The sequence below is a fragment of the Hypanus sabinus genome, assembly GCF_030144855.1.
Source record: "Hypanus sabinus isolate sHypSab1 chromosome X1 unlocalized genomic scaffold, sHypSab1.hap1 SUPER_X1_unloc_4, whole genome shotgun sequence".
Lineage (NCBI taxonomy): Eukaryota > Metazoa > Chordata > Chondrichthyes > Myliobatiformes > Dasyatidae > Hypanus > Hypanus sabinus.
In genome coordinates this window covers 1,122,714-1,148,575 of record NW_026778973.1, presented here as the reverse complement: position 1 = coordinate 1,148,575, position 25,862 = coordinate 1,122,714, and the positions used below count along the sequence as shown (strand labels likewise).

General features: G+C 55.4%; 1 protein-coding gene across 3 annotated transcripts in view; it reads right to left on the bottom strand.

Moving 5' to 3' along the window:
* LOC132385645 (galectin-3-binding protein-like) overlaps nucleotides 1-24,129 on the bottom strand; it is a 41,829-nt gene extending 17,700 nt beyond the window's left edge. The window contains exons 1-4 of one of the 3 annotated variants that reach the window (XM_059957833.1): nucleotides 24,009-24,129; nucleotides 16,273-16,358; nucleotides 11,105-11,296; nucleotides 10,335-10,466 (exon numbers count right to left, since the gene is read on the bottom strand). In XM_059957833.1, coding sequence (XP_059813816.1) covers nucleotides 10,335-10,466; nucleotides 11,105-11,296; nucleotides 16,273-16,327 — 379 coding nt within the window. In that variant the 5' untranslated portion in view covers nucleotides 16,328-16,358; nucleotides 24,009-24,129. Of the gene's footprint in view, nucleotides 1-10,334; nucleotides 10,467-11,104; nucleotides 11,297-16,272; nucleotides 16,359-23,051; nucleotides 23,109-24,008 lie in introns of those variants that run through there. The other 2 variants (XM_059957834.1, XM_059957832.1) reach the window with 2 other exon arrangements.
* Between the last annotated feature and the right edge of the window lie 1,733 nt (nucleotides 24,130-25,862).

The following is a 25,862-nucleotide window of genomic DNA, read 5'->3' as shown; positions in this document are numbered from 1 at the left end:
AAATCTTCCTCAACATGCAAACAGAAAAGTTAGGATAATGTACAAATTGCCTAGTAGCTCCTGTACATTTTAGAGCAACTTTTGACTGTTGCAAACTTGACAGTGATCTTACAAGTTTTAAGGTTTCTCCACATTTGGCAGATTACAGCACAAGGAAAAACATGTTTGTTTCATCCTGTTTAAGGTGCAACCAAACCATTCTCGACATTTCTGGCAGGCCAGCCATTTCATGTTTCTATGTAGCGGATTTCTAGGGGTCACTGACAATGTGCAGAGCTGGGCTAAGTGGCAGAGGGAATTCAGCCAGAAAATTAAAGGTCTAATTTGAAGGCAAGTACAGGGTTAATGGCAGAGTTCTTAGCAGTGTGGTGGAATAGAGGGATCTTGGGGTCCATCTTGATAGATCTTTCAAAGTTGGCACACATGTTGATAGGGTGGTTAAGAAGCTGTATGGTGTTTGAGCTTCATTAAGTTCAAGAGCCATGAGGTAATGTTGCAGATCTACAAAACCATGGTCACGGAATATTGTGTTCAGTTCTGGTTGCCTCATTACAAGAAGAAAGTGGAAGTTTTTGAGAGGGTGCAGGAGAGTTTTATCAGGACGTTGCCTGGACTTGAAGGCATGTCTTATGAGGAAAAGTGAAGTGAGCTCAGGCTTTTCTCTTTGGAGTGAAGGAGAATGAGCGGTGACTTGATAAAAATATACTCAAGCAGCACAGATGTAATAGGCAAAAATGCTAATATGAGGGGGCATAATTGTAAGGTGATTGGAAGAATGTGGGGGGGGGGAACGTCAGAAGTAATTTATTTTTAAGAAATACAGAGAGCAGTGGTTGCATGGAACATCCTGGCAGGGGTGGAGGTGGAGGCAGATATATTAGGGACTGTAAGCAACTCTTAGACAGGCACATGAATGATAGAAAAATGGAGGCTATGTGTAAGGGAAGGGTTAAAGGGACAGCACAACATTGTGGGCTGAAGGGCATGTACTGTTCTGTAATGTTCTATGTTCTCTAGAATATCAAATTGAGAAGTATGGAGTGTATGAGAGAGAGGGGTAGAGAATCACAGCCTTTTTACAGGGTAGAAATGCCAAGTACCAGAGTTACCAGAGGAAAGTTAGTTTACGTGATGGGGAAGGGGGAAGGTTTTTTTATTTTTACAGAGATTGGTGGGTGCCTGGGGTGGTGTTGTAAGCTGGTTTGATAGTGGTATTAGAGAGACAGTTAACACATAAACAGCAGCCAGTGTCGGAATGTAGGCTTCTGCAAGAAGGGATTTACTTTGTATTCAGCTCAGATATTGTGGGTGGAATGGGCTGTTCTATGTTCAAACTGAAATGAGAGGGGAAAGGTTCATGTGCAGTAGGAAAGAACATAAACATAAGAACATAAGAGATAGGAGCAGGAGTAGGCCAATCGGCCCCTCAAGCCTGCTCCGCCATTCAACAAGATCATGGCTGATCCAATCTTAACTCTAGTTTTCACCAAATCCCACAAGGCAACAGTGCCAACCAACAGGGCACCATACCGCCCATTTTATTTTATTATTCATCCCGCCCAACCCATGTGATCACCCGGGGGAAAGAAACGATTTGCCAATTGAGGAGAAAAAATCTGGAAAATTCCTCTCCGACCCATCCAGGCTATCGAAAACTGGTCCAGGAGATCACATGGCTGATCTAAACCTAGCCTCATGTCCACTTACCTGCTCGCTCACCGTATCCCCTAATGCCATTTTTATCCAGGAAAATGTCTATCTCCGTTTTGAATTTATTGAGTGTAGTAGCTTCCACAGCTCTCTGGGGCAGTAAATTCCACAGCCCCACTACCCTCTGAGTGAAGAAATTTCTCCTCATCTCAGTCCTGGAACGGCATCCCCTTATTTTAAGATTATGCCCTCTAGTCCTAGTTTCACCCATCATTGGGAACATTCTGCCCGCATCCACCCGATCAAGCCCCTTCACAATCTTATATGTTTCAATAAGATCGCCTCTCATTCTTCGGAACTCCAATGAGTAGAGTCCCAATCTACTCAACCTCTCATCATACATCAACCCACCCATCCCCAGAATTAACCTAGTGAACCTTCTCTGCACTGCCTCGAGAGTCAGTATGTCCTTTCTTAAATATGGACACCAGAACTGCACGCAGTACTCCAGGTGTGGTCTCACCAATACCCAGTACAACTGCAGTAAGACCTCCCTGTTCTTATACTCCATCCCCCTAGCAATAAAAGCCAGCATTCCATTGGCCTTCTTGACCACCTGCTGCACTTGCATACTAACTTTTTGTGTTTCCTGCACCAGGACCCCCAGATCCCTTTGCACAGAAGCATTTTCCAGCTTCTCTCCATTTAGATAATAACTTGCTCTATTATTTTTCCTGCCAAAGTGCAAGACCTCACACTTGTCAGTATTATATTTCATCTGCCAAATGTCTGCCCAATCACTCAGCCTATCTATGTCCCCCTGCAGGGTTTCAATGTCCTCCACACTCATTACACTCCCTCCCATCTTTGTGTCATCAGCAAACTTCGATACATTGCACTTAGTCCTTTTCTCTAAATCATTAATATAGATTGTAAAGAGTTGGGGTCCCAACACCGAACCCTGCGGAATTAAGTTTAATTTAACATTGTGTTCAGCACAGATATCATGCGCCGAAGATCCTGTTCAGGGCTACATTCTGTGAATAAACATTAATGTAAAATGGGTGGCAATGGTATGCATGGCTTAAACAAGTGGAAGGGCCTGTGTCAATGACAAAACAAACCACAAACAACCATGCACCGTCAAACTGCCAACCTCAGATCAGCTCCAGACTCTGCGGTAGTCAGCAGTTCCACCACCCCACCCCAGCAATCGTCACATCAGCCACTCCCTCATCTCCAATGGTCTGTTTATTCCCTTCCCAGTGAACCCACCCCTCCCCACTCTCTGTATTGTCCTTAACATCCAGCAGTCCAGTCACTCCCCACTCAGCCATCCCACTCCCTCCACGCCGTCCGCCACGTCACTCCCTCCCCATAGTCCATCACATCACTCCCTCCTCACTGTCCATCACGTCACTCCCAACTCACTTTCCATCATGGACCCCTCCCCACCATCTGTCACTGACCCATCCCCGCTGTCCCTCACATTACTCCCTCCCCACTGTCCATCACATCACAGACCACTCCAAACCGTCCGTCACAGACCCCTCCCCACCATCCGTCACGGACACCTCCCCACCGTCTGTCATGTCATTCCCTCCCCACCGTGCATCACTGACCCCTCCCCACCGTCTGTCACTCCCTCCCCACCGTCTGTCATTGACCTCTCCCCACCATGCATCACTGACCCCTCCTCACTGTCCATCACTTACCCTTCCTCACCATCTGTCACTGACCCCTCCTCACTGTCCGTCACTTACCCTTCCTCACCGTCTGTCACAGTCCCCTCCCCACCATTTGTCACTGACCCCTCCCCACCGTCCATCATGGACCCCTCCCCACCGTCTGTCACGTCATTCCTCACCATGCATCACTGACCCCTCCCCACCGACAATCACTGACACCTGCCCTCTGTCTGTCACTCCCTCCCCACCGTCTGTCATTGACCCCTCCCCACCATGCATCACTGACCCCTCCTCACTGTCCATCACTTACCCTTCCTCACCATCTGTCACTGACCCCTCCTCACTGTCCATCACTTACCCTTCCTCACCGTCTGTCACAGTCCCCTCCCCACCATTTGTCACTGACCCCTCCCCACTGTCCCTCACATCACTCCCTCCCCATCGTCCATCACGTCACAGACCTCTCCAAACCGTCCGTCACAGACCCCTCCCCACCGTCTGTCACTGACCCCTCCCCACCGTCTGTCACGTCATTCCCTCCCCACCGTGCATCACGTCACTGACCTCTCCAAACCGTCCGTCACAGACCCCTCCCCACCGTCTGTCACTGACCCCTCCCCACCATGCATCACTGACCCCTCCTCACTGTCCATCACTTACCCTTCCTCACCATCTGTCACTCCCTCCCCACCATCTGTCACTGACCCCTCCCCACCGACAATCACTGACACCTGCCCTCTGTCTGTCACTCCCTCCCCACCGTCCATCATGGACCCCTCCCCACCGTCTGTCACATCACTCCCTCCCCACCGTCCATCATGGACCCCTCCCCACCGTCTGTCACATCATTCCCTCCCTACCATGCATCATTGACCCCTCCCCACCGTCTGTCACGCTCCCTTCCCCACCGTCCGTCACTCCCTCCCCACCGTCTGTCACTCCCTCCCCACCGTCTGTCACGTCATTCCCTCCCTACCATGCATCACTTACCCCTCCCCACCGTCCATCACTGACCCCTGCCCTCTGTCTGTCACTCCCTCCCCACCATCTGTCACTGACCCCTCCCCACCATGCATCACATCACAGACCCCTCCCCACCGTCTGTCACTGACCCCTCCCCACTGTCTGTCACATCATTCCCTCCCCACCGTGCATCACTGACCCCTCCCCATCATCCATCATGGACCCCTGCCCTCTGTCTGTCACTCCCTCCCCACTGTCTGTCACTGACCCCTCCCCACCATCCATCAGATCATTCCCTCCCCACCATGCATCACTGACCCCTCCCCACTGTCCATCACTTATCCCTCCTCACTGTCTGTCACAGTCCCCTCCCCACCGTCTGTCATTGACCTCTCCTCACTGACCCTCACATCACTCCCTCCCCACCGTCCGTCACGTCACAGACCACTCCACAATGTCTGTCACTGACCCCTCCTCACCATCCGTCAGATCATTCCCTCCCTACCATGCATCACTGACCCCTCCCCACTGTCCATCACTGACCCCTCCCCACTGTCCATCACTTATCCCTCCTCACTGTCTGTCACGGTCCCCTCCCCACCGTCTGTCATTGACCTCTCCTCACTGACCCTCACATCACTCCCTCCCCACCGTCCGTCACGTCACAGACCACTCCACACTGTCTGTCACTGACCCCTCCTCACCATCCGTCAGATCATTCCCTCCCTACCATGCATCACTGACCCCTCCCCACCGTGCATTACTGACCCCTCCCCACTGTCCATCACGGACCCCTCCCCACCGTCTGTCACGTCATTCCCTCCACACCGTGCATCACTGACCCCTCCCCACGGTCCATCACGGACCCGTGCCCTCTGTCTGTCACTCCCTCCCCACCGTCCATCACTTACCCCTCCTCACCATCTGTCACGTCATTCCCTCCCCACCCTCTCACTGACCCCTCCCAACCATCCGTCACATCATTCCCTCCCCACCCTCTGTCACTGACCCCTCCCCACCATCCGTCACATCATTCCCTCCCCACCCTCTGTCACTGACCCCTCCCCACCATCCGTCACATCATTCCCTCCCCACCCTCTGTCACTGACCCCTCCCCACCATCCGTCACATCATTCCCTCCCCACCCTCTGTCACTGACCTCTCCCCACTGTCTGTCACGTCACTCACTCCTCACCGTCCGTCACGGACCCCTCCCCTCTGTCTGTCACTCACTTCCCACCGTCTGTCATTGATCCCTCCTCACTGTCTGTCATGGACCACATTCCCACCCCCTCCATTCGACGGCTGCTGCCCACGGGGGTCACATTGAACTCCAGCACCCCATTCCCACCCCTCCATTCGACGGCTGCTGCCCACGGGGGTCACATTGAACTCCAGCACCCCATTCCCACCCCCCCCATTCACGGGCTGCTGCTCACGGGGGTCACATCGAACGCCAGCACCCCATTCCCACCCCCCCCATTCACGGGCTGCTGCCCACAGGGGTCACATCGAACGCCAGCACCCCATTCCCACCCCCCCCATTCACGGGCTGCTGCTCACGGGGGTCACATTGAACTCCAGCACCCCATTCCCACCCCCCCCATTCACGGGCTGCTGCTCACGGAGGTCACATCGAACGCCAGCACCCCATTCCCACCCCCCCATTCACGGGCTGCTGCTCACGGGGGTCACATCGAACGCCAGCACCCCATTCCCACCCCCCCATTCACGGGCTGCTGCTCACGGGGGTCACATCGAACGCCAGCACCCCATTCCCACCCCCCCCATTCACGGGCTGCTGCTCACGGGGGTCACATCGAACGCCAGCACCCCATTCCCACCCCCCCCATTCACGGGCTGCTGCTCACGGGGGTCACATCGAACGCCAGCACCCCATTCCCACCCCCCCCATTCACGGGCTGCTGCTCACGGGGGTCACATCGAACGCCAGCACCCCATTCCCACCCCCCCATTCACGGGCTGCTGCTCACGGGGGTCACATCGAACGCCAGCACCCCATTCCCACCCCCCCATTCACGGGCTGCTGCTCACGGGGGTCACATCGAACGCCAGCACCCCATTCCCACCCCCCCATTCACGGGCTGCTGCTCACGGGGGTCACATCGAACGCCAGCACCCCATTCCCACCCCCCCATTCACGGGCTGCTGCCCACGGGGGTCACATTGAACTCCAGCACCCCATTCCCACCCCCCCATTCACGGGCTGCTGCTCACGGGGGTCACATCGAACGCCAGCACCCCATTCCCACCCCCCCATTCACGGGCTGCTGCTCACGGGGGTCACATCGAACGCCAGCACCCCATTCCCACCCCCCCCATTCACGGGCTGCTGCTCACGGGGGTCACATCGAACGCCAGCACCCCATTCCCACCCCCCCATTCACGGGCTGCTGCTCACGGGGGTCACATCGAACGCCAGCACCCCATTCCCACCCCCCCATTCACGGGCTGCTGCTCACGGGGGTCACATCGAACGCCAGCACCCCATTCCCACCCCCCCCATTCACGGGCTGCTGCTCACGGGGGTCACATCGAACGCCAGCACCCCATTCCCACCCCCCCCATTCACGGGCTGCAGCTCACGGGGGTCACATCGAACGCCAGCACCCCATTCCCACCCCCCCATTCACGGGCTGCTGCTCACGGGGGTCACATCGAACGCCAGCACCCCATTCCCACCCCCCCATTCACGGGCTGCTGCTCACGGGGGTCACATCGAACGCCAGCACCCCATTCCCACCCCCCCATTCACGGGCTGCTGCTCACGGGGGTCACATCGAACGCCAGCACCCCATTCCCACCCCCCCCATTCACGGGCTGCTGCTCACGGGGGTCACATCGAACGCCAGCACCCCATTCCCACCCCCCCATTCACGGGCTGCTGCTCACGGGGGTCACATCGAACGCCAGCACCCCATTCCCACCCCCCCATTCACGGGCTGCTGCTCACGGGGGTCACATCGAACGCCAGCACCCCATTCCCACCCCCCCATTCACGGGCTGCTGCTCACGGGGGTCACATCGAACGCCAGCACCCCATTCCCACCCCCCCATTCACGGGCTGCTGCTCACGGGGGTCACATCGAACGCCAGCACCCCATTCCCACCCCCCCATTCACGGGCTGCTGCTCACGGGGGTCACATCGAACGCCAGCACCCCATTCCCACCCCCCCATTCACGGGCTGCTGCCCACGGGGGTCACATCGAACGCCAGCACCCCATTCCCACCCCCCCATTCACGGGCTGCTGCCCACGGGGGTCACATCGAACGCCAGCACCCCATTCCCACCCCCCCCATTCACGGGCTGCTGCCCACGGGGGTCACATCGAACGCCAGCACCCCATTCCCACCCCCCCCATTCACGGGCTGCTGCTCACGGGGGTCACATCGAACGCCAGCACCCCATTCCCACCCCCCCATTCACGGGCTGCTGCTCACGGGGGTCACATCGAACGCCAGCACCCCATTCCCACCCCCCCATTCACGGGCTGCTGCTCACGGGGGTCACATTGAACTCCAGCACCCCATTCCCACCCCCCCCATTCACGGGCTGCTGCTCACGGGGGTCACATCGAACGCCAGCACCCCATTCCCACCCCCCCATTCACGGGCTGCTGCCCACGGGGGTCACATCGAACGCCAGCACCCCATTCCCACCCCCCCATTCACGGGCTGCTGCTCACGGGGGTCACATCGAACGCCAGCACCCCATTCCCACCCCCCCATTCACGGGCTGCTGCCCACGGGGGTCACATTGAACTCCAGCACCCCATTCCCACCCCCCCATTCACGGGCTGCTGCTCACGGGGGTCACATCGAACGCCAGCACCCCATTCCCACCCCCCCATTCACGGGCTGCTGCTCACGGGGGTCACATCGAACGCCAGCACCCCATTCCCACCCCCCCATTCACGGGCTGCTGCTCACGGGGGTCACATTGAACTCCAGCACCCCATTCCCACCCCCCCATTCACGGGCTGCTGCTCACGGGGGTCACATCGAACGCCAGCACCCCATTCCCACCCCCCCCATTCACGGGCTGCTGCTCACGGGGGTCACATCGAACGCCAGCACCCCATTCCCACCCCCCCATTCACGGGCTGCTGCTCACGGGGGTCACATCGAACGCCAGCACCCCATTCCCACCCCCCCATTCACGGGCTGCTGCTCACGGGGGTCACATCGAACGCCAGCACCCCATTCCCACCCCCCCATTCACGGGCTGCTGCTCACGGGGGTCACATCGAACGCCAGCACCCCATTCCCACCCCCCCATTCACGGGCTGCTGCTCACGGGGGTCACATCGAACGCCAGCACCCCATTCCCACCCCCCCCATTCACGGGCTGCTGCTCACGGGGGTCACATCGAACGCCAGCACCCCATTCCCACCCCCCCATTCACGGGCTGCTGCTCACGGGGGTCACATCGAACGCCAGCACCCCATTCCCACCCCCCCATTCACGGGCTGCTGCTCACGGGGGTCACATCGAACGCCAGCACCCCATTCCCACCCCCCCATTCACGGGCTGCTGCTCACGGGGGTCACATCGAACGCCAGCACCCCATTCCCACCCCCCCATTCACGGGCTGCTGCTCACGGGGGTCACATCGAACGCCAGCACCCCATTCCCACCCCCCCATTCACGGGCTGCTGCTCACGGGGGTCACATCGAACGCCAGCACCCCATTCCCACCCCCCCATTCACGGGCTGCTGCTCACGGGGGTCACATCGAACGCCAGCACCCCATTCCCACCCCCCCATTCACGGGCTGCTGCTCACGGGGGTCACATCGAACGCCAGCACCCCATTCCCACCCCCCCATTCACGGGCTGCTGCTCACGGGGGTCACATCGAACGCCAGCACCCCATTCCCACCCCCCCCATTCACGGGCTGCTGCCCACGGGGGTCACATCGAACGCCAGCACCCCATTCCCACCCCCCCATTCACGGGCTGCTGCTCACGGGGGTCACATCGAACGCCAGCACCCCATTCCCACCCCCCCATTCACGGGCTGCTGCTCACGGGGGTCACATTGAACTCCAGCACCCCATTCCCACCCCCCCCATTCACGGGCTGCTGCTCACGGGGGTCACATCGAACGCCAGCACCCCATTCCCACCCCCCCATTCACGGGCTGCTGCCCACGGGGGTCACATCGAACGCCAGCACCCCATTCCCACCCCCCCATTCACGGGCTGCTGCTCACGGGGGTCACATCGAACGCCAGCACCCCATTCCCACCCCCCCATTCACGGGCTGCTGCCCACGGGGGTCACATTGAACTCCAGCACCCCATTCCCACCCCCCCATTCACGGGCTGCTGCTCACGGGGGTCACATCGAACGCCAGCACCCCATTCCCACCCCCCCATTCACGGGCTGCTGCTCACGGGGGTCACATCGAACGCCAGCACCCCATTCCCACCCCCCCATTCACGGGCTGCTGCTCACGGGGGTCACATTGAACTCCAGCACCCCATTCCCACCCCCCCATTCACGGGCTGCTGCTCACGGGGGTCACATCGAACGCCAGCACCCCATTCCCACCCCCCCCATTCACGGGCTGCTGCTCACGGGGGTCACATCGAACGCCAGCACCCCATTCCCACCCCCCCCATTCACGGGCTGCTGCTCACGGGGGTCACATCGAACGCCAGCACCCCATTCCCACCCCCCCATTCACGGGCTGCTGCTCACGGGGGTCACATCGAACGCCAGCACCCCATTCCCACCCCCCCATTCACGGGCTGCTGCTCACGGGGGTCACATCGAACGCCAGCACCCCATTCCCACCCCCTCATTCACGGGCTGCTGCTCACGGGGGTCACATCGAACGCCAGCACCCCATTCCCACCCCCCCATTCACGGGCTGCTGCTCACGGGGGTCACATCGAACGCCAGCACCCCATTCCCACCCCCCCATTCACGGGCTGCTGCTCACGGGGGTCACATCGAACGCCAGCACCCCATTCCCACCCCCCCATTCACGGGCTGCTGCTCACGGGGGTCACATCGAACGCCAGCATCCTCTGAGTGTTGGCAGTCGTGGATCTTCCAGCCTTTGGTCTTGCAGTCAGCAAGAGACGTCTCGGTTCCAGTACAGGACACATCATCCAGCAGGATTGGGCCTGACCCTGGGGGAGAGGCAGATTGGAGTCAGCACAGCCTCAGGGTCACCCCCTCACCTTAGTGTCATGTCCTTCTCCTCAGGGATCCACATCTCTGGGTCACATCAGCATGGGCCTGCAGCAGTGTTGCGGTCAAAGAGTGAAACTGGGGTCACGGGGAGACAGATATCAGGGTTCATGGGGTCCGGGTGAGGCAAAAGAGTAGGGCTCAAGCATCTTGACAGGGCCGAGTGAGGGGGCACTGGGGTCCATGTGGGGCCAAGGCCAAGGCGGAGGGGCACTGGGTCCAGGCAAGGGCCGAGGGAGAGGAGTGCTGGGTCTGGGCAGGGCCGAGTGAGGGGGCACTGGGGTCCATGTGGGGCCAAGGCCAAGGCGGAGGGGCACTGGGTCCAGGCAAGGGCCGAGGGAGAGGAGTGCTGGGTCTGGGCAGGGCAGAGTGAGGGGGCACTGGGGTCCAGGCGGGCCCGAGGTGGAGCAGCGCTGGGTCCGGGCAGGAGCCGAGGGAGAGGAGCATTAGGGACCCCATTCCCCACTAGCCAGTCAATCTCGGTTCTCAGCAAAATCACACTGTGGCCACCTACTGCTCACCAGTCGTTCCCTCTGGTGATCAGGGAAATATAGAGATCCCCCCCCAGACCCCTCACCTGATCCGAAGAAGCCTCCGGCAACAGCCTCCGTGGCATTGAGGTAGCCGAGGCTGCGGCAGACAACGTGAGCATCAGTGAGGTCCCAACCATCATCACACACGGTGCCCCACTCTCCATCGTAGTAAACCTCCACTCGGCCCTCGCTGGGCAGTCGGCCGCTGGACAGACGCAGCTCTCCGGACTCCAGCCCTGGGGACAAGCACACGTCAGCTTGAGAAAGCAGCATCAGCTGGGTCCGGGATTACACTGTCTCCCCGGTCTCCCACCCGGATCCGGGATTACACTGTCTCCCCGGTCTCCCACCCGGATCCGGGATTACACTGTCTCCCCGGTCTCCCACCCGGATCTGGGATTACACTGTCTCCCCGGTCTCCCACCCGGATCCGGGATTACACTGACTCCCCGGTCTCCCACCCGGATCCGGGATTACACTGTCTCCCCGGTCTCCCACCCGGATCCGGGATTACACTGACTCCCCGGTCTCCCACCCGGATCTGGGATTACACTGACTCCCCGGTCTCCCGCCCGGATCTGGGATTACACTGTCTCCCCGGTCTCCCGCCCGGATCTGGGATTACACTGTCTCCCCGGTCTCCCACCCGGATCTGGGATTACACTGACTCCCCGGTCTCCCACCCGGATCTGGGATTACACTGTCTCCCCGGTCTCCCACTCGAATCTGGGATTACACTGTCTCCCTGGTCTCCCACTTCGGATCTGGGATTACACTGACTCCCCGGTCTCCCAGCCGGATCTGGGATTACACTGTCTCCCCGGTCTCCCACTCGGATCTGGGATTACACTGACTCCCCGGTCTCCCACTCGGATCTGGGATTACACTGTCTCCCCGGTCTCCCGCCTGGATCTGGGATTACACTGTCTCCCCGGTCTCCCACCCGGATCTGGGATTACACTGACTCCCCGGTCTCCCGCCCGGATCTGGGATTACACTGTCTCCCCGGTCTCCCGCCCGGATCTGGGATTACACTGTCTCCCCGGTCTCCCACCCGGATCTGGGATTACACTGACTCCCCGGTCTCCCACCCGGATCTGGGATTACACTGTCTCCCCGGTCTCCCACTCGAATCTGGGATTACACTGTCTCCCTGGTCTCCCACTCGGATCTGGGATTACACTGACTCCCCGGTCTCCCAGCCGGATCTGGGATTACACTGTCTCCCCGGTCTCCCACTCGGATCTGGGATTACACTGACTCCCCGGTCTCCCACTCGGATCTGGGATTACACTGTCTCCCCGGTCTCCCGCCTGGATCTGGGATTACACTGTCTCCCCGGTCTCCCACCCGGATCTGGGATTACACTGACTCCCCGGTCTCCCACCCGGATCTGGGATTACACTGTCTCCCCGGTCTCCCACTCGGATCTGGGATTACACTGTCTCCCTGGTCTCCCACTCGGATCTGGGATTACACTGACTCCCCGGTCTCCCAGCTGGATCTGGGATTACACTGTCTCCCTGGTCTCCCACTCGGATCTGGGATTACACTGACTCCCCGGTCTCCCACTCGGATCTGGGATTACACTGTCTCCCCGGTCTCCCACTCGGATCTGGGATTACACTGACTCCCCGGTCTCCCAGCCAGATCTGGGATTACACTGACTTCCCGGTCTCCCACCCGGATCTGGGATTACACTGTCTCCCCGGTCTCCCAGCCGGATCTGGGATTACACTGACTCCCCGGTCTCCCACCCGGATCTGGGATTACACTGTCTCCCCGGTCTCCCACCCGGATCCGGGATTACACTGTCTCCCCGGTCTCCCACCCGGATCCGGGATTACACTGACTCCCCGGTCTCCCACCCGGATCCGGGATTACACTGTCTCCCCGGTCTCCCACCCGGATCCGGGATTACACTGTCTCCCCGGTCTCCCACCCGGATCCGGGATTACACTGTCTCCCCGGTCTCCCACCCGGATCCGGGATTACACTGTCTCCCCGGTCTCCCACCCGGATCCGGGATTACACTGACTCCCCGGTCTCCCACCCGGATCCGGGATTACACTGTCTCCCCGGTCTCCCACCCGGATCTGGGATTACACTGTCTCCCCGGTCTCCCACCCGGAACTGGGATTACACTGTCTCCCCGGTCTCCCACCCGGATCTGGGATTACACTGTCTCCCCGGTCTCCCACCCGGATCTGGGATTACACTGTCTCCCTGGTCTCCCACCCGGATCTGGGATTACACTGTCTCCCTGGTCTCCCAGCCAGATCTGGGATTACACTGTCTCCCTGGTCTCCCAGCCGGATCTGGGATTACACTGTCTCCCTGGTCTCCCACCCGAATCTGGGATTACACTGTCTCCCTGGTCTCCCACCCGGATCTGGGATTACACTGTCTCCCTGGTCTCCCACCCGGATCTGGGATTACACTGTCTCCCTGGTCTCCCACCTGGATCTGGGATTACACTGACTCCCCGGTCTCCCAGCCAGATCCGGGATTACACTGTCTCCCTGGTCTCCCACCCGGATCTGGGATTACACTGTCTCCCTGGTCTCCCACTCGGATCTGGGATTACACTGTCTCCCTGGTCTCCCAGCCAGATCTGGGATTACACTGTCTCCCTGGTCTCCCAGCCAGATCTGGGATTACACTGTCGCCCCGGTCTCCCAGCCGGGTTCGTGGGGGGTGAATGGGGGAAATTTCACATGGCCTGACCCTGGGGATGGGAGGGTGAGGGGGGAATGTCAGACGTTCTGACCCTGGGGATGGGAGGGTGAGGGGGGAATGTCAGACGTTCTGACCCTGGGGATGGGAGGGTGAGGGGGGAATGTCACATGGCCTGACCCTGGGGATGGGAGGGTGAGGGGGGAATGTCAGACGTTCTGACCCTGGGGATGGGAGGGTGAGGGGGGAATGTCACACGGCCTGACCCCGGGGTGGGGGGGAATGTCAGATGGCCTGACTCCAGGGTGAGGGGGGGAATGTCGCATGGCCTGACCCTGGGGATGGGTGTGAGGGGGAGGAATGTTACGCAGCCTGACCTCGGGTTGTGGGGGGGGGGTGGAATGTAACATGGTCTGACCCCGGGGACAGGCGGTGAGCGGGGGAAGACACGCGCCTGACCCGGGGACAGGCGGTGAGTGGGGGAAGACACGCCTGACCCGGGGACAGGCGGTGAGTGGGGGAAGACACGCGCCTGACCCGGGGACAGGCGGTGAGCGGGGGAAGACACGCGCCTGACCCGGGGACAGGCGGTGAGTGGGGGAAGACACGCCTGACCCGGGGACAGGCGGTGAGTGGGGGAAGACACGCGCCTGACCCGGGGACAGGCGGTGAGTGGGGGAAGACACGCGCCTGACCCGGGGACAGGCGGTGAGCGGGGGAAGACACGCGCCTGACCCGGGGACAGGCGGTGAGTGGGGGAAGACACGCGCCTGACCCGGGGACAGGCGGTGAGTGGGGGAAGACACGCCTGACCCGGGGACAGGCGGTGAGTGGGGGAAGACACGCGCCTGACCCGGGGACAGGCGGTGAGCGGGGGAAGACACGCGCCTGACCCGGGGACAGGCGGTGAGTGGGGGAAGACACGTGCCTGACCCGGGGACAGGCGGTGAGTGGGGGAAGACACGCCTGACCCGGGGACAGGCGGTGAGTGGGGGAAGACACGCGCCTGACCCGGGGACAGGCGGTGAGCGGGGGAAGACACGCGCCTGACCCGGGGACAGGCGGTGAGTGGGGGAAGACACGCGCCTGACCCGGGGACAGGCGGTGAGTGGGGGAAGACACGCCTGACCCGGGGACAGGCGGTGAGTGGGGGAAGACACGCGCCTGACCCGGGGACAGGCGGTGAGCGGGGGAAGACACGCGCCTGACCCGGGGACAGGCGGTGAGCGGGGGAAGACACGCGCCTGACCCCGGGGACAGGCGGTGAGTGGGGGAAGACACGCCTGACCCGGGGACAGGCGGTGAGTGGGGGAAGACACGCGCCTGACCCGGGGACAGGCGGTGAGTGGGGGAAGACACGCCTGACCCGGGGACAGGCGGTGAGTGGGGGAAGACACGCGCCTGACCCGGGGACAGGCGGTGAGCGGGGGAAGACACGCGCCTGACCCGGGGACAGGCGGTGAGTGGGGGAAGACACGCGCCTGACCCGGGGACAGGCGGTGAGTGGGGGAAGACACGCCTGACCCGGGGACAGGCGGTGAGTGGGGGAAGACACGCGCCTGACCCGGGGACAGGCGGTGAGCGGGGGAAGACACGCGCCTGACCCGGGGACAGGCGGTGAGCGGGGGAAGACACGCGCCTGACCCCGGGGACAGGCGGTGAGTGGGGGAAGACACGCGCCTGACCCGGGGACAGGCGGTGAGCGGGGGAAGACACGCGCCTGACCCCGGGGACAGGCGGTGAGTGGGGGAAGACACGCCTGACCTGGGGACAGGCGGTGAGTGGGGGAAGACACGCGCCTGACCCGGGGACAGGCGGTGAGCGGGGGAAGACACACGCCTGACCCGGGGACAGGCGGTGAGTGGGGGAAGACACACGCCTGACCCGGGGACAGGCGGTGAGCGGGGGAAGACACGCCTGACCCGGGGACAGGCGGTGAGTGGGGGAAGACACGCCTGACCCGGGGACAGGCGGTGAGTGGGGGAAGACACGCGCCTGACCCGGGGACAGGCGGTGAGTGGGGGAAGACACGCGCCTGACCCGGGGACAGGCGGTGAGCGGGGGAAGACACGCCTGACCCGGGGACAGGCGGTGAGTGGGGGAAGACACGCCTGACCCGGGGACAGGCGGTGAGTGGGGGAAGACACGCGCCTGACCCGGGGACAGGCGGTGAGCGGGGGAAGACACGCCTGACCCGGGGACAGGCGGTGAGTGGGGGAAGACACGCGCCTGACCCGGGGACAGGCGGTGAGTGGGGGAAGACACGCCTGACCCGGGGACAGGCGGTGAGTGGGGGAAGACACGCCTGACCCGGGGACAGGCGGTGAGTGGGGGAAGACACGCGCCTGACCCGGGGACAGGCGGTGAGTGGGGGAAGACACGCGCCTGACCCGGGGACAGGCGGTGAGTGGGGGAAGACACGCGCCTGACCCGGGGACAGGCGGTGAGTGGGGGAAGACACGCGCCTGACCCGGGGACAGGCAGGTGGGTCGCAAGACTGGATTCCACTTAGGAATGTACACCAGATGAGTCTCACCTTCACCCAATCCCAGCAGAAGGAACATTAAAGCCAGAGCAGGAAGGACAGTCATCTTGTTCCTGGGCACAAAACACAGAGGGCAGCTGAAACAGAACAGACAAGTACTCACACTCACTTCCAAAACCTTTGTCTTACCTCCGGTCTGCAGGAGCCTTGTCTCTTGTGATGGTATACATAAGAGAGACCAATAAATCTGATCTTCAATCTTCTTGTTGCTAGTGGGGCTGATTATAAACAACTAGTTCCATGGACACTAGCCTCTCCTACATCTAGGATACCTTCAAAAGAAGCTGCCTCGAAAAGGTGGCATCATTCACCCAGGACTTGCCCTTTCCCATTGCTACCATCACAGAGGTGGTGCAGGAGCCTGAAGATCCACACTCAACATTTCAGCTTCTTCCCCTCCGACATCAGATTCTGAACGGTCAATGAACCTATGAACACTACCTCACTATTTTTCCTCTTTTTTGCTCTACTTTTTTCCTCTACTTAATTTATTTTACATATATCTATTATAATTTATAGCTTTATTATTCTGTGTTGCAATGCACTGCCACCACAAAACAACAAATTTCATGACATATGCCGGTGATATCAAATATGATTCTGATTCTGAAAGAGGAAGAGATTCATTTAATTAGGCATCATTAGTTTAATTAGTTATCAAGTCAAAGTTGGTGACCAGTGGTGTTCCACAGGGATCTGTTCTGGGATCCCAGCTCTTTGATTTGTATGGATGAGGAAGTGGAAAGGTGGGTTAGTAAGTTTGTGGATGACACAAAAGTTTTATGGAGTTGTGGAGAGTTATCATACATTACAACAGGACATTGACAGGATGCAGAGCTGAGCTGAGAAGTAACAGATGGAGTTTATCCTGAGAGATTCACTTTGGGAAGTTTGAACTTGAAGGCACAGTACAGGGTTAATGATGGGATTCATAGCAGCGTGAAGGAACAAAATCTTCTATTCCAAGTTCATAGGTTGCTCAAAGTTGCCATGCTCATTCCATCTCAGAAAGATTAAAGAGCTGACTATTGACCACAGAAGGAGGAAATTGAAGGTCCATGAAGGGAGTATAGGTGGAGAGAACAGCAACTTTAAGTTCCTTGCTGTTACCTTTTCAGAGGATGTGTCGAGGGCCCAGCACGTAACTGCCATTGAAGTGAAGGGAGAGCAGCACCTTGATCTTCTTAGAAGTTTGCACAAATTATCCATGACATCTAAAGCTTCGAGAAACTTCTATAAATGCGTGGGGGAAGAGTATACTGACTGGGTTCATCACAGCCTGGTAGTGCAACTCCTACAAAAAGTCCATCACAGGTAAGGCCCTGCTCACCATTGAGCATCCATCAACGGTGTTGCAGGAAAGGAGCATCCATCATCAGGGACCTCCACCACCCTGGACATGCTCTCTTCTCACTGCTGCCGTCAGGGAGAAGGTACAGGAGTCTCAGGACCCACACCACCAGGTTCAGGAACAGTTATTACCCCTCAACCATCAGGAAGGAGATACAGGAGCCTCAGGACCCACACCACCAGGTTCAGGAACAGTTATTACCCCTCAACCATCAGGAAGGAGGTACAGGAGCCTCAGGTCCCACACCACCAGGTTCAGGAACAGTTATTATTCCTCAACCATCAGGAAGGAGGTACAGGAGCCTCAGGACCCACACCACCAGGTTCAGGAACAGTTATTATCCCTCAACCATCAGGAAGGAGGTACAGGAGCCTCAGGACTAACACCACCAGGTTCAGGAACAGTTATTACCCCTCAACCATCAGGAAGGAGGTACAGGAGCCTCAGGACTAACACCACCAGGTTCAGGAACAGTTATTATTCCTCAACCATCAGGCTTTTGAACCAGAGGGAATAACTTCACTCACCTCAACATTCAACTGTTCCCACAACCTATCGACAAACTTTGGACACACTTCTGAGGACTTCAGAACTCATGTTCTCAATATTTATTATTCCTCTTTTTTATTTACAGTTTGTTGTCTTTTGCACTCTGGTTGCCTGTCCATCTTGAGTGCAATTTTCTTTGATTCTGGTGTGTTTATTTGTATTTACTCTGAATGCCCACAAGAAAATGAACTTCAGGATAGTATAAGGTGACGTATATGTACTTCGATGAATTTTGTAGGTTAATAGCGTGGTTAAAATGACGTATGCTGTGTTGACCTTTATCAGTTGGGGGATTGCGTTCAAGAGCTATGTTGCAGCTCTATGAAACCCTGGTTAGACCACACTTGGAATATTGTGTTCAGTTCTGGTCATCTCCTTGTAGGAAGGATGTGGAAACTTCAGAGGGGGCAAAGGAGATTTACCAGGGTGCTGGCTGGATTACAGAGCATGCCTTATGAGGATAGGTTGAGTGAGCTGGGGCTTTTCTCTCTGGAGTGAGGGAGGCTGAGAGGTGAATTGATCGGACTGTACAAAATGGTAAGAGGCATGGATTGAGTGGACTGCCCAAGACATTTTCCCCCAGGACAGGACAGAAATGGATAATATCAGAGAACATCTATTTAAAGTGATTGGGGTAAAGTATGGGGGGGGGGGTGGCATGTTGGAAGTAAGATTTTTAATTTTTTTTTACACTGAGAATGGTGGGCTTGTGGGATGCTCCACCAGGTATGGTTGTAGAGGCAGATACATTAGGGACGTTTAAGCAACACTTATATAGGCACATGGATGACAGAAACATGGAGGGCTATGTAGGAGAGAGGGTTAGATTGATCTTGGAGTAGGGTAAATGTCAGCCCAACATTGTGGGCCGAAGGGCCTGTGCTATGTTGTGCTTTATTTAATTAATTGTCATTTCCTTTAGAAACATAGAAAACCAACTGCACAATACAGGTCACTCAGCCCACAAAGTTGTGCTGAACATGTCCCTACCTTAGAAATTACTAGTCTTACCCACAGCCCTCTATTTTTCTAAGCTCCATTTTCCTATCCAAAAGTCTCTTAGAAGACCCTATCATATCCACCTCCACCACTGTTGCTGGCAGCCCATTCCACGCACTCACCACTCTCTGAGTAAAAAACTTACCCCTGACATCTCCTCTGTACCTACTCCCCAGCACCTTAAACCAGTGCCCTCTTGTGACAGCCATTTCAGCCCTGGGAAAAAGCCTCTGACTATCCACACGATCAATGCCTCTCATCATCTTACACACCTCTATCAGGTCACCTCTCATCCTCCGTCGCTCCGAGGAGAAAAGGCCGAGTTCACTCAACCTATTCTCATAAGGCATGCTCCCCAATCCAGGCAACATCCTTGTAAATCCCCTCTCCACCCTTCCTAAGGTTTCCACATCCTTCCTGTAGTGAGGCGAACAGAAATGCGCACAGAACTCCAAGTGGGGTCTGACCAGGGTCCTAAATAGTTGTAGCATTACCTCTCAACTCCTAAATTCAATTCCACGATTGATGAAGGCCAATGCACCATACGCCTTCTTAACCAGAGTCAACCTGCAAGGCTGCTTTCAGCGTCCTATGGACTTGGACCCCAAGATCTCTCTGATCCTCCACACTGCCAAGAATCTTACCATTAATACTATATTTTGCCATCATATTTGACCTACCAAAATGAACCACATCACACTTATCTGGGTTGAACTCCATCTGTCACTTCTCAGCCCAGTTTTGCATCCTATTGATCTCCCACTGTAACCTCTGACAGCCCTCCACACTATCCACACCACCTCCAACCTTTGTGTCATCAGAAAACTTACTAACCCATCCCTCCACTTCCTCATCCAGGTCATTTATAAAAATCTCGAAGAGTAAGGGTCCCAGAACAGATCCCTGAGGTTCTCCACTGGTGACCGACCTCCATGCAGAATATGACCCGTCTACAACCACGTTTTGCCTTCTGTGGGCAAGCCAGTTCTGGATTCACAAAGCAATGTCCCCTTGGATCCCATGCCTCCTTACTTCCTCAATAAACCTTGCATGGGGTACCTTATCAAATGCCTTGCTGGAATCCATATACACTACATCTACTGCTCTTCCTTCACCAATGTGTTTAGTCACATCCTCAAAAAATTCAATCAGGCTCATAAGGCACGACCTGCCTTTGACAAATCCATGCTGACTATTCCTAATCATATCATACCTCTCCAAAGGTTCATAAATCCTGCCTCTCAGGATCTTCTCCATCAACTTACCAACCACTGAAGTAAGACTCACTGGTCTATAATTCCCTGGGCTATCTCTACTCCCTTTCTTGAATAAGGGAACAACATCAGCAACCCTCTAATCCTCTGGAACCTCTCCCATCCCCATTGATAATACAAAGATCATTGCCAGAGGCTCAGCAATCTCCTCCCTCACCTCCCACTGTAGCCCGGGGTACATCTCATCTGGTCCGGGTGACTTATCCAACTTGATGCTTCCAAAAGTTCCAGCACAGCCTCTGTCTTAATATCTACATGCTCAAGCTTTTCAGTCCACTATAAATCATCACTACAATCATCAAGATCCTTTTCCATAGTGAATACTGAAGTATTCATTAAGTACCTCTGCTATTTCCTCCGGTTCCATACACACTTTCCCACTGTCGCACTTTATAGGTCCTTTCTTTCACATCTTATCCTCTTGCTCTTGACGTACATGTAGAATGCCTTGGGGTTTTCCTTAACTCCACCCACCAAGGCCTTCTCACGGCCCCTTCTGGCTCTGCTAATTTCCTTCTTAAGCTCCTTCCTGTTAGCCTTATAACCATATAGATCTCTAACGTTACCTCGCTCTCTGAACCTTTCGTAAGCTTTTCTTTTCTTCTTGACTAGATTTACTACAGCCTTTGTACACCACGGTTCCTGTACCCTACCATAACATCCCTGTCTCATTGGAAAGTACCTATACAGAACTCCACACAAATATCCCCTGACCAGGTTCATTTCCCAATACCAAATCAAGTACAGTCTCTCCTCTTGTAGAAACCTTCCTGAACACACCTAACAAACACCACCCCATCTAAACCTCTTGCTCGAGACAGATGCCAATTGATATTTGGGAAATTAAAATCTCCCACCATGACAACTCTGTTATTATTACACCTATCCAGGATCTGTTTCCCTATCTGCTCTTTGATATCCCTGTTTATATTGGACAGCCTATAAAAACACCCAGTAGAGTCACTGACCATTTCCTGTTCCTAACCTCCACCCACAGAGATTCTGTAGACAATCCCTCCATGGCGTCCACCTTTTCAGCAGCTCTGACACTATCTCTGATCAACAGTGCCACACCCCCACCTCTTTTGCCTCCCTCCCTGTCCTTTCTGAAACATCTAAAACCCGACACTTAAAGTAACCATTCCTGTCCCTGAGCCATCCAAGTCTCTGTAATGGCCACCACATCAAATCTCCAAATACTGATCCACGCTCTAAGCTCATCCGCTTTGTTCACAATACTCGTGTTAAAAGTCACATCTCAAACCTTTGGTCTGAGCATGTCCCTTCTCTATCACCTGCCTATCCTCCCTCACACATCGTCTTCAAGCTTTCTCTATTTGTGAGCCAACTGCCTCTTCCCCACTCTCTTCTATTCGGTTCCCAACCCCCAACAGTTCTAGTTTAAACTCTCCCCAGTTGCCTGCTTACCCCTTAGGTGTCAAACTCACAAATCCGGCCCGCGAGATCATTTTAGATAGATCTATTATTTTAATTATTAATGGCCCGGTGATATGAAGCTTATGATTGTAAGTTAATACCAATCATAAAAATCATGCTTGCTCAGCAGTCTTCTTCATAAGAAACGGAATTTCTGAAGTGAAACACTTTGTAGTTATAGCAGAGACTGAGACACACGAGAACAGGCTGAAAAAACGGAGGCAATGAAAGCTGCGTTCGCCCGCGCCCGACTGATCCAGCCCGTGACCTAAAATGAGTTTGACACCCCCGATTCAGAGCCTGACAGGATATTGGTCCCCCTGGGATTCAAGTGCAACCCGTCCTTTTTGTACAGGTCACAACTGCCCCAAAAGAGGTCCCAATGATCCAGAAATCTGAATCCCTGCCCCCTGCTCCAATCCCTCAATCACGCATTTATCCTCCACCTCATTCTATTCCTATTCTCTCTGTCGCGTGGCACAGGCAGTAATCCAGAGATTACTACCTTTGAGGACCTGCTTTTCAACTTCCTTCCTAACTCCCTGTAGTCTTCTTTCAGGACCTCTTCCCTTTTCATACCAATGTCATTGGTACGAATATGTAGCACGACCTCTGGTTGTTCTCCCTCCCACCGCAGGATATCTTGGACATGATCAGAAACATCCTGGACCCTGGCACCTGGGAGACAAACTACCATCCGAGTTTCTTTCCTGTATCCACAGAATCGCCTGTCTGACCCCCTGACTATAGAGTCCCCTATCACTACTGCCTTCCTCTTCCTTTCCCTACCCTTCTGAGCCACAGGGTCAGACTCTGTGCCAGAGGCACGGCCACTGCCGCTTCCCCCAGGTAGGCTGTTCCCCCCCCCCAACAGTACTCAAACAGGAGTACTTATTGTCAAGGGGTACAGCCACTGGGGTACTCTCTAGTACCTGCCTCTTCCCCTTACCTCTCCTGACTTTTACCCACTTGCCTGTCTCCATTGGCCCTGGAGTGACCACCTGCCTCGAACTCCTGTCTATCACCTCCTCGGTCTCCCTGACTATGGCGGTCTTCTTTGTTAACTTTTCCCGCTCTACCGGATGACGTCCGTTTGCAGCCTTCTTGCTTTAAATTATGATATTGTTAGTAACCTAATTTAATCTCAATTACAAACTTACAGAATTAAGTCCATCTGAGTAGTTTAAAGAAAGGGTGAGGGACCTGCCTGATGCAAGTCTCTCGATCCAAAGCCTCACGGTCCAATGATCTTCTCCTGTAATGACTGATCTGCTTCATTTACCTTCCTTTTACTGGCAGCGGCTGCCCAACGAGCCACGAACGGTTTTCGTTCGTTTCCGTTCTCGCACCTGACTCAGATCTTTCCCAATCCCACTTTCACTTCCGTAAAAACGAAACTCATCAGCATCGAAACTTGTTAACTCAAATCTTTCCCCACCTCACTCTCACTTCTCTGAAAACAAACGCTCCAGTAACGAGGCATGTCTTAAATAGAGACCTTCCTGCTTTTGCTTCTCAGCTCTACCAAATGGTCTCTCTGAACGATCCCTACAAACGTCCCAGTCTCCAGATCCAACCCACCCAAGTATATCCACCTCACTGTTAAGCCTCGTGTATAAAAATAAGTCCAGTTTAAATCTCCTGCCTTTCTTCGCTCTTGGCTGTTCTGTTGCTCGCATTGTGGCTCCTAGAGGCTTCATTTCCGTGCAGGGAAACACCCCCCGGCGAGCTGGTTTAAACCCTCACAAGCAGCCCTGCAAATCTTCCCCGGCCCTACCCCAGATCGGGTGGCAGGAACTGCATTCAGTTGTAGGTGTAGTCAACAGGGAGATTAAACTACTAAATTGGTTTATCGCTATCTCATGTACAGGTACCGTGTGGAAGAGTTCGTTTTACAGACTGTTTATCTAGTCATTACACAGTGCATTGAGGTAGAACACGGTAAACAATATACGGAGAAGGTTCGATGCAGGTAGACAATAAAATGCAGATTTTCATGATAGATTGTGAGGTAGAGATAACCGGTGGTGTCCCTAATCGGCCACATGCCCCAGAAGGAACAGCCGCTGCCCCAACTGCGTCGTGTTTGCGAAGTATAAGGTTTGAGAAGATTTTACCTGCTCTTACCAGCACCTACTCCTCGCGCACGGCAACTCGAACCACAGCCACTCCCAATGCCTCTGTTTCAAAGGCCACTTCGCTTCGCCTTGGCTGACGCACCTCACAATTAACCAATCAGAAATGTTTCCTTGGCTTTCTTCTTCGCGGCCGAAGTACATTTAACTATATAACAATTACAGCACGGAAACAGGCCAGCTCGGCCCTTCTAGTCCGTGCCGAACGCTTACTCTCACCTAGTCCCACCGACCTGCACTCAGCCCATAACCCTCCATTCCTTTCCTGTCCATATACCTATCCAAATTTTTTTTTAGATGAAAAAATCAAACCTGCCTCTACCACTCCTACTGGAAGCTCGTTCTGCACAGCCACCACTCTCTGAGTAAAGAAGTTCACCCTCGTGTTACCACTAAACTTTTGCCCCTTAACTCTCAACTCATGTCCTCTTGTTTGAATTTTCCTACTCTCAGTGGAAAAAGCCTATCAAGCCTATCAAGTCCCCCCTCAGCCTCCTACGCTCCAAAGAATAAAGACCTAACTTGTTCAACCTTTCCCTGTAACTTAGGTGCTGAAACCCAGGTAACATTCTAGTAAATCTCCTCTGTACTCTCTCTAGTTTGTTGACGCCTTGTACAATTTTAACATTACATCCCAACTCCTATACTCAATGCTCTGATTTATAAAGGCCAGCACACCAAACGCTTTCTTCACCACCCTATCCACATGAGATTCCACCTCCAGGGATCTGTGCACCATTATTCCTAGATCACTCTGTTCTACTGCATTCCTCAATGCCCAACCATCTACCATGTATGTCCTATTTGGATTATTCCTACCAAAATGTAGCTCCTCACACTTATCAGCATTAAACTCCATCTGCCATCGTTCAGCCCTACGATGATATGTAAGAAAGGTCAGTTCAATGCACGAGGTTGTTGTTGTTGGTAACAGAGAGAGATTTGTAATCCAAAGGTGTATTTTGTAAGAAGGCAATTATGTTGATATTCCAAAATAACAATTCAGTAGGTTTTATCTCCGGAGTTGTTCCACTCCACACACAAAATATCACCGACAATGATCTTCAACAAATATCCTTTCAACACAAGTGGTACCACACCCAAATTCAGCTACGGGACATCCCAACGTGGTGGCCACAGGATACTCAAACAGAACCCACGTATGGATTATCACCAACAGTAGCTTATCACTGTACTTGATTCGGTATTGGGAAATGAACCTGGTCAGGGGATATTTGTGTGGAGTTCTGTATAGGTACGTTCCAATGAGACAGGGATGTTATGGTAGGGTACAGGAACTGTGGTGTACAAAGGCTGTAGTAAATCTAGTCAAGAAGAAAAGAAAAGCTTACGAAAGGTTCAGAGAGCTAGGTAACGTTAGAGATCTATATGGTTATAAGGCTAATAGGAAGGAGCTTAAGAAGGAAATTAGCAGAGCCAGAAGGGGCCGTGAGAAGGCCTTGGTGGGTGGAGTTAAGGAAAACCCCAAGGCATTCTACATGTACGTCAAGAGCAAGAGGATAAGATGTGAAAGAAAGGACCTATAAAGTGCGACAGTGGGAAAGTGTGTATGGAACCGGAGGAAATAGCAGAGGTACTTCAGTATTCACTATGGAAAAGGATCTTGATGATTGTAGTGATGATTTATAGTGGACTGAAAAGCTTGAGCATGTAGGTATTAAGACAGAGGATGTGCTGGAACTTTTGGAAACATCAAGTTGGAAAAGTCACCCGAACCAGATGAGATGTACCCCGGGCTACAGTGGGAGGTGAGGGAGGAGATTGCTGAGCTCTGGCGATGATCCTTGCATCATCAATGGGGACGGGAGAGGTTCC